Genomic DNA, 14174 nt, shown 5'->3' with positions numbered 1-14174 from the left:
ATGTCATTCATTTGCCACAAGATTGTAGAAACTTTGGAGCACTAGATAGAAAATCATCATTTCCCTTTGAAAATTTTTTGGGTCAAATAAAAAAAATGGTGAGAAGGCCTCAGAATCCAATTGCTCAAATAATGAGACGTTATTATGAAAAAGACTGTATTTTCTTGGATGCAGAAAATACTAGCACTATTCAACAAAATATGCCTTCAAAAGAACATTATACTGGTCCTGTACCACAAAACTTCTCTCAAGAAAGTTTTCAACAATATAAACATTTGAAAACAGATCATATTTTTATTTCATCAACAGTTGGCAACAATTGCTTTGAAATTCTAGGGAAGCTATCAATTGTCAGAAATATATTGCAAACATCAAAAAATGATACATTCATTATTTACAACGAATTCATTCATTTGGAACCATTTTTTATTTATCCATTAGATTCTACTCATTTAGAAATATTTTTAGCTGCTCATTTATCCACAGATCTAAAGTTTGTACTGTCTGAGAAGATTGGAAAAAAGTTTGTTATTATGCCTTTTGGTGATAACTTTGTTCTTATGCCTTTGTTGCATCAAGAATAAATTTAGTAAGTCAATATGACTAATAATTCTTATGATAAATAATTCTTGTAGACCAAAAAATTTGTGTTTCATTGCTCTTTAACATAGCTGAATGCATATAAAAAATCTGGCAGTTTTTTTATTCTTGCGAAGTTCTTTGTAAAATTTATTACATTTTAGAACGTCCTTAATTCAATCAAGTGGCGTAATATTACATAAATCCTCAAAATTTATAATAATCCTAAATAAATTATATAAATTAGTTAAAAAATATCATGTATTTTAATGTAATATCATTGCTGATATAGTATTAATTTTTCTAACTGTGGAATCAGATATAGGATTTAAACCATGGAAATTATTACAACATATTTAATTAAATATTTATTTATTATATTTATATTTATTATAATAAATCTAGTATTTAATATTTATATCCATTAAATATTACTATATTTCAAATATAGGAAATGACAATTATTTAAATATAGTATCATTTCCTCACTTCCTAATTTCTATTTGCAGCAACATGTCATTTAAGTTTGCTATTGTCGAATTTATAAGTAATTATAGTGTAGCCACTATCCCAGTATCATGGTTTGTTTCAGAAGAGGAAGAAGAGTGCTTCTTTCCTTCTAAAGTAAGCAGAAATACAATTAAAAAGCTTGTTAGTGATCGATGTGAGTCATTGGTAACTTGGCCAAAGTTTTTTGTTAGAGTTCTGGGAAGAGCAGGTACAATATAATGTTTTTGTAGGCATAATTTATATTCACACAATAATTTTTTTGATACAAATGATGCAAAGAAATTTAAAAAAATGTTGAGCATGAATTAATATCATTTTTTAGCTGTATATTTTAGCAACTTATGAAAGGGCTGAAGAAAAGGTGACAAAACCCTTGAGTCAATCAGACATTGGCACTGACCAAGATGCTCCAGTGCGCAAACAAACCTCAAAGAGGAGTAAACATGGGTAAGAAAACCTTGTTGTTTCCTTATTATTACATACAATCCGTAATTAAATTTCGATTTAATAAATAATTTTCAAACAATGTAACTCATTTGTAATGTATATATATATATATGTAACTCATTTGTACATAAAGTATGTAACTCATATTTCAATCATTTTATTAAATTAATATTCAGTTATAGTCAGGTCAGGTTAACCTTACGTAAAGTAAGGTTATCCTGCTATTAGTAACATGTAATCCAGTACAACCTGCTTTATGTTAATGCCATGAAGGTCATCCTGTTCTAAAACATTGCTTCTACTCTTTTATAATGGCATTTATATGTCACTATGAAAAACCATCCAAACCACACAAGTGTTTAAAAATGGATTTAAAACTTACCCAAACAAAAAACAAAATTAAATACTAATACCAGTTTCCCGTTGGATGGCCTATTTATCGACTATATATAATATTTTTACACTTTCAGGCGTTTCATTACTTCAAAGCGAATTTCTTTAGATTCTGATACTGGCAATGAAGAATATCCTAGAAAAAAGTCAAATTTGCTGCAACCTCCCAGTCACCTCCAAGAATAAATTCTAATGTTCAATATAATCCTTCCAGTTCTACATCTGTTCAATCATTACAAATCACTCCTTGTCAACCGCCTTGTACAACAAATTCTCCTGTTGGTTTTTCTGTTGGACACGTTTCACCAGCCATCTGCAGTACGCCTACTACTAGCTCAACCAGTCAGCATACACCATTGACTGCTCATGAAACAACTCTTGTTTCTGTAGCTGAAGTTGTTCCTGATATTGGCCAAGATATCCAAGGTTAGTATAACCTTAGATGTATTGTAAAGTCTAATTTAATTAAGTTTCTTGGCTGTAGTCTTTACTAAATTATCTATTAATTTTATTTCTGCATATTTTATAATGTATTCAATTAAATAAATGTAAAACAGCTGATCTGTGCACCTTGCTTACTGATGTGCCGAGCTCTTCGTCATTATCAGCAATGAATTTTCATTCAGGAGGTTAGCGTATTTTATATTATTTATAGTATACGATTACGTTCATGCCAAAATAAACTTAATAAATTATTGTTATCATACAAATTTTTGCACACACAACTTTCATCAATTTTGTCAAAGGGAAGCAAGATTTAATGCAAATAGTTCCTGCTGCAGTAACTGCATAATTGTTATGTATATGACACTGATTTTGTTTACAATTTTTGTTGACGATAACACCTTAGAGTTTGCTTATACAATTTTTAATTATATCAGAATTAGTAGCGTGTAGCGTTAACAGCAGTAATCAATTTTTTAAAATGCTCAGTTATTCTGTTTTATAGGCTCGAATTTGAGACCTTATCTCGAAGCAATTTTAAAAACTGTACAGGAAATAAAAGTCACCCAAACTATTCATTTAAATATTTTAAATGCTTTAGTGCAACAAAAAAATGTGGTAAGCCAAGCGTCACAACTTTCCCGTGGCATTATTCCTATAAAAGAACTCCATGACTTCCAGCTATTAAACGATATGCTCAAAACAGACTACAACATTTCTAAAGCTCTGGTTAGAGAACAGTTTATATTTAAATTACATTATATAATTTAAGCAGTTTTTATGAAAGAAGTGCTATTTGTGTGTTTTTGAAATAGTTGTAAACTTTATTACCAAAGTAGATCTAGTTAAACAATTTGTACAATTAAATGCTTTTAATAAATATAACTCTACAATGCAATCAAACAATTTTGTTTAATTAATTAGAAAGACCTAGTATGAAATAAATTTTTATTTATAAATTTTAGTAAATGTTAAAATGCATAGTAACTTTGAATATAGGTTTCTCATTTGAGCAGTCTTGGAGGACGGAAAGTTTTTGAAGCAGTAGCAAGGATGATGAAAGCAGTGATGCCAGATAACATAGCTCTCCAATTTAATTATAGTGGAACCAACAAAAAAAAAAGGAATAAAGGGAACTGAATTTTTCAATATATTGTGCAATACGTATGAAATTGTATTTTGTATTTGTTGTTGTTTATTATTGTAACAATATTTTTTATAGCCCAAATAGGTTTTGAGCCCAAATAATTTCTTATTTATGAAAATTAAAGATGCAAATATATTTGCATCATAGTAGTACTGTAGACTACTATAAGATTAGTCTACATTTAATTAATGATACTATTTCAAGTGTTATGTGTTGTTGTGTTGAATTTTTTTATTTAATAATAAATGATAATATTGCATCACTATAATATGAGGTGATAAGTCTATGACCTAGATTGTTTCTCTTTTATATCAAGGAAATAGCAAGTAATTTTATATCAAGGAAATAGCAAGTGTTTTAGTAACTATAACCTTTTTTAGGTGCTGTTCAGCAAATGTGCTAACTTCAAGTGCAACTGTGAAAGATATAGAGATAGCTATAGGCAAATGGTTAACTGGGGCGCGAGATCGGGGTGGAAAACAAGCGGAAAGAGCCAAAAGAACAAATGAAACGAGGCTACGTCAAGAGGGAGAGACAACCTGAAAGCAGGAAGTGATCATAATATAAATTCATGTATCAATCCAAATTTGTTGCCTGCTATGTACATTTTTTTGCTATCTTATTACTTGATGTACATTAGGGTGTTTCATATTTTAACAAATTTTGAAATTAAACTCGCGAATCGATTTATAAATTGACCATTTATATGAAAATAAGTTTGAACAAAAAAAAGTATGTTTGTACAATTTTTAGGGTCCCCGCCAGTTCGATTTTGGGCAAAAATGTTGGGTGTTTTAAACGCCTGGCGGGGACCTTAAAATTTATCCTATAAAATTTTTTATTCTTTTAAATAATATATGTTGGATTGAATATTAATTACATAAAAGGAGCATGTTGAAAAAATTAAGATACGCCTCCGAGTTATTAATATTTACAAAAACCTATTTTATAACTGGTGGCGTATTTTATAACTCGGAGGCGTATTTTATAACTCGGAGGCGTATCTTAATTTTTTCAACTTGTATAATATGCATTTTCCAATTTTGTTCGAGGTGTTTATAATGTTGTATTTTACTTAGTGTTCATAATAATTATATTGGCAGTATAATTTAATTATGCAAAATGTAAAGGTTCTTTAAAATATGTTAAAGATACGACCTGCAAAATTGATCACTTATCTTTGTGTTTCGGTGTTGCAGTATGTTTTTCGGGCGCCTAAAAAGTAATCCGACCTGTGAAAATTGTAGCCTAATCTAGTACTAGATTAGGCTACAATTTTCACAGGTACACGTGTAAACGTGTAGCAGCGTATTTTTTCTGTTCCTTAAAATGTTGAAATTTTATAATTGGTTTTTGAATAGTTTTCATATAATTTGAATACGTCCTGCATAATCTAAATCACATTGCAAAAAATAAATCCTGGTAAAATTATAGATTAATTTTAATCGATTTTAGATAATCTAAAACTTAATCAACACTTAAGTGTTGTTTTTTTCACTGCTTTAAAACAATTAAAAAACAAACCTAGGATTCTGTCGCTGGGCGGGAATTTGGGGCCAAGCGGGCAGCCCATATAGACTGCCCATTTGGGCCCCAATTCACGCCCAGCGACAATTTTCCTTGGGCGGAATGTGGGCAACCCATATGGGCCCCATAGAGCTGCCCACTTGGGCCCCATGTGAGGCCTAATTGGACTTGCTGGCTGGGTGTTAGATCTCTCCTACGGAGAGCTCCGATGTTCTCGCCCACCTCTTATAAGTGTTTGTTACAACAGTTTGCTCATTTAGTTAAATAAAATCTTGCAACACAGCGTGGCGAATTTATGAGTCTTTTTAGTTAAACTCCACTTAGTCTGTCTAATTAATCACAGGGAACCAACAATCACGTATTACATATCGCTAATAATACCAGAAAAATGCGCATCTAGTTTTAAGTTTTAAACTCGAGTTTAATACCACATATTAATCATAGATACCTATAATTGTGCCCGGTTTTTTTAAATATAAAAAATAACAAAAAATATAAAAATATACCTCTTTTACAGTTTGTACTGATGAATGATATATATCGTTCTGCTAAAGCATTATGATATATACCAACATATCAGTATAAAACAGTACTGGAAATATATCTGTTATCGCAAATATTGTATGTGATAATAACGGGTGATGCGGAAGTTATCGGACAAAATAAAAACGTCAATGACTTATTTATAAATAAAGAAACAAACTACTATTATATTTTTTTAAAATAAACCATTTATCTTTTAATAAAAATATATTATTTTTTATATGAAAAAACACCACCATCTGCAGTTAATCTCAATTTTGCTCTGACGCCTTTCATATGCGATTGTAAAAAGTTTAAATCAGTTTCTTGTAGTTTTAGTTTAATGCGATCAATCAAAACTTGCTCTGTTGAAGCTTGCCAATCTCCCTCGTAAACCTTCTGTGCCAAATGTCCCCAAAAGTTTTCAATTGGTCGTGCTTGAGGCACATTTGGGGGATTGGATTCTTTATCAACGTAATAGACATATTGGTCCATCCAATTTAGAGAATCTTTAGAATAATGAGAACTTGCTAAATCTGGCCAAAATAAATAGTTAAAGTCTCCATGATACTTGTGAATAAATGGAAGAAGTCGTTTTTCTAAACATTCATTAATATAGATTGATGAATTGATCGCTACAGCCTTGGAAGTGCGAAACAATGGCTCGGACATACCACGGTCAGATATGGCTATCCACATTAATAATTTTTTTGAAAATTTCTCTTTTCCTATAAAACGAACACTTTCTGGGCATGTCTTTTGTTGTTTGTGTAGTATCCAGAATTTCCAGGCATGTTGTCCTCTGCAAAACAAAAGTATTTTTCGTCATTGATGACTAGAGGCGATTTTGTGTTATAGAGTTGGTTAACTAGTTTCCTGCTTCTTTTCTTTGCCTTTATTTGTTGTTCTATAGTGTATTTTGGAGTCTTTTCACGTTTTCTATATTTAATATTCATTTTTTTTAACTGACGACCAATTGTCGATTGATTTACACCGAATTTAATACCTATTTTTCTCTGACTGACCCCTTTTCGATTGTTGACAAGTCTCGTTAATTCAGCTTTCTTTTCTTTAGTCCAGGATGTCGGACGACCAGAGTGCTTTCTATCAGAAAACGATTGAACAGTTTCAAGTCTTTTTAGGTTATCATATATTGTACTTCGAGCAAATCCTTCCTTTTCAAAATGATTTACGATTTTATTTTTTTTAATATTAGGTTTATTTACAAAAAAACATTTTTAGTCGCTTTCGAAAAGGTTCTCGTTCAGCTGCATTTAACCTCATTTTAAATAATTGTGTTTCAAATAATAAAGTTTATATTTTATAGAACGTTTATGCCTACGCATAAAACCACAAAAACTAATTATTATGCTCAAATAATGAAATTAGGATTTGTTCGATAACTTCCGCATCACCCGTTAGATACTTCTTTAGTACAGTTTGCCCTGGTATTTTGTAAAGTTCATTTATGGTTTTTAGTTAATAGTTCATTAATGAACTATTAACTAAAAATCTTTTGTTACCGGGTTATAAATAAAAATGATTTACAAGAATTATCTCTCTGTAAAAATGCGTTTAAATGTAAAAATGTAAAAAACTCAAGGTAGAGTATTAAATGTACGGAATATCAAATATGGTGGACTTTTCCAGTGATTTGAATTCAATGATACTGATTAAGGACCGGTGTATTATTGACTACAAAGTTTACTGAAAGGCGAAGTTGGCTTTAGCTTTGACTTTGGTGCCGAATTTGTAATAAAAATTTGACTTGCAATTAAATTTAGATACGGTTTCAAAATTTCATTTAACTTTCAGTTAAATTTTAAATTTAATAATTTTTTATAGTTAAAAAAGAAAAATAACTATAAAATATATTACATATTTCATTCATATCAACCTGTTTCTCTACGCAGCAGCTTTATTTTTCAAGGTTTGTGTTTCGGAGTTAAAGTGTTGGAAGAAGGTTGTATCCACTATATAAGAAATAAAAAATCTTAAAAATTAAAAAAAAAAGAAGGCTCTCAGCCTTGAAGTGACCCCTTGGTCTTGCAGTGGACGTAAGCAAGGTTTAAATTCTTTGGAGTTTTGCTTATCGGTTACTTAGTGGACCTTTAGTGGCATATATATATATATATATATATATATATATATATATATATATATATATATATATATATATATATATATATATATATATATATATATATATATATATATATATATATATATATATATATATATAGCAATGTGGCAGTTGAAAGACGTTGGAACGACATCTTTCCCACAGAGCTGAACCAACACCGTTCTGAAGTTGCTAAATCGACATTGTTTCGACGTCAAGGCATTGACGTCGCTTCAACGTTGAACGTTAATAGCGACTTTAACAACGTTAAACGTCAATAAAATAACATGGTTTTAACATTTTATATCAACGTCTTAACAACGTTGTAATACGTCGTTGGTGAAACTCCAACATAAACCCAACGGATGCCTACTGGAGACAAAAATGAATCACTTTTGCTTCTGTAGGAAACAACTTTCCATGTAATCATGTCAGTGTTGCACCAGTGGACAGTGGGTTAGAATTGTCTAAAAATGGCAAAACTATATAACTATACGGGTTAAATATAGACATATGATACATGTTTATAGAGGTTTTGGGGACAAGAATTTCACTTTCGGGCTCCATTTATGGTGGTTATTTTAAGAGTTTTGTCAAGGGAGGTCAATGGTTTTTAAGTTAGATGGGACATTTTGTATATCTAAATCTAGGTAATTGTGGTCAGGGTATTTGAAACATTTCAAGGCATTTTCGGTCTTCAAGAGTGGTCATGACCGCTCAGGTATCACTGTGGTTTTTTGATTAGATGGTACATGTTCTAAATTAAGGTAATTGATATCAGGAAAATTAAGCCTGGCCATATTTGGTCTCCTGGAGTGGTTACAATAGTACAGGTAGGTGTGGTCATGAATTGTCAAGATATTTTCATGATCTTTATTTATAATTTCTTTGATATTGTGAATATAAACAAATAAAGTTCAATAAAGTTGAACTATATTAACATATTAAAAAGAAGAAAATTTTTGGGTGGGCCAAAATGTAATGGTATCTAAGGATAATGCAAAAAAAATAATAATAATAATACAAATATTTTACGTCTGGAGCTAGCGCATCGTATTTGAATACTTGAATAAATACTCGCTTTTTATTATTTTTGTAATAAAGATCGCATTAGAATATTCCCAAAATGCGATGCAAAATGGGTGTGTTTCTCTCCACAACAACTTGTTTTGATATAATTTTGTTTTGATTATTTGATAATATTAGCCAATATGTCATGGCTTTTTTTTAAAAATCACTCGTGGCGAATTAAATGTACGAATTTTGGTCATCCATTAGAATTATCAGTAAATAAACTTCCAACTTATGAAGAAGTTCTCAAGTGTTGTTTTAATAAAAATTACAAATTAGCCTTTAAATTAAACAACAAGACAGTTAAGTTTTCTTATGTTTCAATTTGTGTCGCACAACAAATTAAATCAGTGTTTGATAAAGCTTCAATACCCACAGTAACAATTTTTGTACTTCCAAAGAATGCATGGCATTAGTAAAATTGGAAGTGTTGACGTAAAAGAAACAAAAAATTACACAAAGACACGATAGGAAATTTGCTGAACTTAAAAGAACTCTGCCCGCTAACCATCTATTATCGCAACATTCATGCTCAAACCATTTAGATGAAACACTAAAGCAAAAAGAGTTCGATGGTAATGCCTCCGTAGCCATTGAAGAAGTCATCGATGAAGAATTAGAAGAATTTAAGCAAACTAAGTCATCATGGCAGATGCGCATTACAATAAAAAATGCTGCAAAGACGTTAGTCATGTTTCATTAACTTCTGGGTTTGCTGAAAACATTGCCAGTAGCATTATTTCATATTTGAATGAAGCTGGATTTTCATTTCATGAACTAGACGTAATCGGATGCGATGGCACAGTTACTAACACAGGATGGTAATCCGGTGTTATTCCCACTATTGAAAAATATGTAAAAAGACCACTGCAGTGGGGGATTTGCCTCTTACACTTCAACAAATTGCCATTCTGGCATTTATTTCAAACGTTAGACGGAGAAACGACAGGCCCAAAATCGGTTAGCGGTCCGATTGGTGCACAGCTTAATAAGTGTGAGAAATTACCAGTAAAATTTGTCAGTGAAGATTGTGAAATTCCTTAAATTGGCCGCAAAATTTTAAGCAAAGATCAGCAGTTCTTGTTGGATATAAGTTCTGCTATTAAATGAGGCAGCTGTTCGTGAACCTGAAACAATTTCACACTCAAGGTGGTTAACAACTGCAAACAGAGTTTTACGATTGTTTTTGAGCGTTGAAACCCCAATTGAGTAGAACAAAATCTTAGTTTCTTTTCTTTTAAAATCATGTCCCTGAATTTTTTCATATAAAAAAAAGTAAACACTTCACAAATGTAGCAGAACATGTCAAGATTCCTGCCTAATGATTTGCTAAAAGTAATAGAACCAGTAATTAAGAGAAACGCTTTTTTTGCACATTCAGAAAACTTGTTTTTAACATTGGTAATAGACAAACGGGTTCATATTAGGGAATTGGGTTTTAAAAGAAAAATAAAGGCAAAAAGCCTAGCTTCTCAAAGAAAGTTTATCAGGAGTTTTCAACCACCCAAAATAAATTTCCTTGCTACCAACTATACAGAGATGATTGACTGGAATAATACTAGACTTTTGGCGCCACCTTTGCTACAAAGAGTCTCAGATAAAAATATTTGGTCAAAGGTCCAAAGATCCAGGCGAAATAGCGGCTGAGTGGAACTCTGAAAAGTTTCCATGTCACACACAAGTAGTAGAACGGTGCGTAAAGCTAACAGTGGCTTCACAAAAAGTAGCTGGCTTCAATTCCAGAGATGGCATTATAAAAACTACACATAACTCCAGATCCTCAATGCCTAATTTTTCAAGCAAATCATATTTTAAACTATCGACAGAAATTAGCGACAAGTAAAAAAATATATTTCTTCAAAAAAGTTTTAGTCGAAAAGATGATTTTTAATAAATAAAAAAAAGATTTCTTATTTACCATTCCAATACCTTTTTCTACTTAAATTGTCTCTAGATATTTGTTAAAGAATTTATTAAATTTCATTTCATTTGTTAGAAAATTATAAAAAGGGAAAATTTCTTCGATTATTCAAGCGCGATGCGCTAGCTCCAGACGTGTAATATTAATTTATCTATTTTTTTTTTTTTTGCATTATCTTTAGGTACCCTTAAGAAAAGTTTTTTGCGGTATATCAAGACAAAAATCAAAAAAAACATTTTTTCGGCCAACCCTAATATATACATTTAATTACAAACAAACGGGTAATTTTACTTTTTATTGGCTTCTTTAAAGTTCGCTTTATTTGGGCTTCTTTAATGTTGCGTAAGTATAAAAATTATGGCGTCCAGAACTGCGTTTTTACATACTGACCATCATCTAAATTCATACCTCCGTTCTTAGGTCCGCATTTGTTAAATTGAATTTTGATAGCCTCTCGAACTTTTCTTGTAAACTTTTTGGGTCCTATTTTTAATGTTTTTACTTGATCCCATTTTATATTGCAGGGGCATTTAATTTTATGATGCCCAATTGCAGATTGTTCCAATTTTTCTTCAAAAACATTTTTTTGGTGTTGTTTTGTTCTTGTTGCTATCTGTATTTTTGTCTCGCCGATGTATTTTTGTTCACATTCGCATTCTATTAGGTATACTCCAAATAGAACACAACAAAGCCATTGGCAAAATTCACCAAGAAATTGGCAAAACAAAGATAATTAAAGAAAATCCTAATATTAAATTTGCGACTAAAATTAGAACTTACCTATCATAATTGAATAAAAAATGGCCATTTACCAAAAATGAATATAAAAGTCTTTACCCAAGCGACCCAGTACCGTCATGTATGTATGGTGTAATTAAAGCGCACAAACCGGAAAAATCATGCCCTATGCCATTAGTAGTTTCAACCATCGGGAAACCAAGTTATGGAATATCACAATATTCAGTTCATATATTTCAACCAATTTTAAAACATAACAAAGTTGAAAAACTTGTCAACTTTTGTAAAAACAGCTAAACTTTGGAATATATCAAACGATGTCAATTTATATCCATCAATCCCTCTGGAAGAGGCCACAATAATTCTTCTTGATATGTTAGAGCTCTTCCCAAAAAAACTAAGCGTTTCAGAAATAAAATCACTAATAGAGCTGTGTTTATACAAATGTTATTTTTTATGGAATGAAGAAATTTATAAGCTTGTAGATTCAGGTCCAATAGGACTTTTACTTATGGTAATACTTGCGGAAGGTTTCCTACAATTTTTTGAAAATAAAGCAATCGACATTGCGCTTCATTCTAATCCACCGATAGAAATAAAATTGTTTTTGAGGGTACGTAGATGATAGGCATGCAAGATTTACAAATAAAGATAATGCCATTCGTTTTCAACAAATATTAAACAGTCAAAATCATGCCATTAAATACACATTTAAATTTAAAGATGAAAACAAAAGACTAAAGTTTTTAGACATCCAAATAACCAATAATCAAAAAGGTAATTATGATTTTAACAAACATCGAAAAAAAGCAATAACAAATATTCAGGTTGAGCCCAATTCAAACCACGATCCAAAAAACTTAGAAAGAATATTTAAAGGATTTATTCATAGAGCTTTATGAATTTGCTCTGAAAAAATTTTAAATAAAGAAATCGATTTCCTAATAAATGTGTTTGCTGAAAATGGATTCGAAAAGAAAAACATTGCAAACATTATTATAAAAAAATTACAAATCCTTGCAAAAATTGTTATAAAAAAACAACACTCAAATAATGAAATAGTCTTATCTAACAACGAAGCAACCATGCCAACTATATCACTACCGTGGATCCCAATATTATTACCAAAACTTCGAAAAATCTTTAGTAAATAAGGTGAAAATAAGGGCAGCCTTTAAATCTAGTGCAAATCTTAAATCTTTGCTAACTTCACGCAACAAAACAAACCTTCCATCAAATAGCTACCCCGGAGTATACCTAATAGAAGCGAGTGTGAACAAAAATACATCGGCGAGACAAAAATGCAGATAGCAACAAGAGCAAAACAACACCAAAAAAATGTTTTGAAGAAAAATTGGAACAATCTGCAACTGGACATCATAAAATTAAATGCCCATGCAAAATAAAATGGGATCAAGTAAAAACATTAAAAATAGAACCCAAAAAGTTTACAAGAAAAGTTCGAGAGGCTATCAAAATTCAATTTAACAAATGCGGACCTAAGAACGGAGGTATGAATTTAGATGATGGTCAGTATGTAAAAACGCAATTCTGGACGCCATAATTTTTATACTTACGCAACATTAAAGAAGCCCAAATAAAGCGAACTTTAAAGAAGCCAATAAAAAGTGAAATTACCGTTTCACATTGGGACAAAATCAAGTTTTTTGAGCCAAAATTATTTTTGTAGTTTTTTTTTATTAAAATAGCTATATTTATATATAAAATGCATAAATAAAGTAATAAATATGTACTTATATAACATTAAAAGAAATATTAAAAAAATTAAACTTTGGTGAAAAATACAAAATATTTTTAATGGACAAGTCAACTTTTATTAGTGTAAACATCAAAAATATTACTTTTCAATGCGTGTATTTGTCATAAGATACCTTTTTTAGATTTATATTAACAGAACTTATATATTATAACAGTAATGAAATATTTTGTAGGTATTCTTTGTGTACAAAACATCTTTATTACATGCTCAGTACTTCTCATCAAATGAGCATTAACTGAAGACCAATGTTTTGTTATAACTTTTTTTATTGCAAAAAGTAACAAAATGTTTATGATGCATGGCTATTTACATACATTTAGCATGAGATTTACATAGTCAAATGTTTGGAGGATATTGGAGGATAGTTTATCTGATACCTAATAGCAAAGGTTAGTAGCAAAAAAAATATCGAAAACTGTCTGTTTTTGATGCATAAAAACTAATGATTACACTTACGTTAAATTGTTTTTAAAAGTCTGAGCGAAAAAAACATTGTTAAATTAAATAATATATTTTAAAATGAAAGTCAATAAAGTTAATTTAAAACAATAGTAGCATAAGAAAGTTGATAAACAAAAAATGCAAAGTAGCGTTTTGGAACACATGTCAAATTTACGTGTAAATAACCGCATAAAATAACGCTTAAATTAATATTAATGTTTTTTTTAATTAGATATTTCCTCTAATGAACATGTCTTAACCATTATGTCAAATTTTCACCGTGCAATGCCGACATTGATATTTAGGTATTTTGGCACACTCTGTTCCACTGTGCGTTTGTTTGTAATTAAATCTAATTTGTAATTAAAGCTGAAAATGCTACTATCAAAATCAAAAATCTAGCGAAAATTTCTTAGATTAAATAAAATTAGTAATGAGAGAACTTGTATTCATTGATGTTCATATAATAAAATACTTTAACTCTCATACAAGATGTCATCATTTAAAAGCTTTGTTGCGTAATAGAACGCGT

The 14174-nt window shown here is 30.3% G+C and overlaps 2 protein-coding genes across 2 annotated transcripts; one reads left to right on the top strand and one right to left on the bottom strand.

Annotated features, from left to right (window-relative positions):
• The first annotated feature begins 838 nt into the window (after positions 1–838).
• Positions 839–4381, top strand: LOC136086203 (uncharacterized). The gene is made up of 9 exons (XM_065808486.1): positions 839–850; positions 985–1254; positions 1412–1536; positions 1713–1722; positions 2070–2355; positions 2487–2558; positions 2879–3102; positions 3373–3537; positions 3901–4381. Exons 1-8 carry the CDS (start codon positions 839–841, stop codon positions 3511–3513), a joined length of 1140 nt encoding a protein of 379 aa, XP_065664558.1. The 3' UTR covers positions 3514–3537; positions 3901–4381.
• A 1419-nt stretch (positions 4382–5800) lies between these two features.
• On the bottom strand, positions 5801–6268 carry LOC136086202 (uncharacterized). Its single transcript, XM_065808485.1, has one exon. It carries the CDS (start codon positions 6266–6268, stop codon positions 5801–5803), a length of 468 nt encoding a protein of 155 aa, XP_065664557.1.
• Between the last annotated feature and the right edge of the window lie 7906 nt (positions 6269–14174).

This window comes from Hydra vulgaris, chromosome 10 (genome assembly GCF_038396675.1).
Source record: "Hydra vulgaris chromosome 10, alternate assembly HydraT2T_AEP".
Lineage (NCBI taxonomy): Eukaryota > Metazoa > Cnidaria > Hydrozoa > Anthoathecata > Hydridae > Hydra > Hydra vulgaris.
This window is presented reverse-complemented; position numbering and strand designations above follow the sequence as displayed.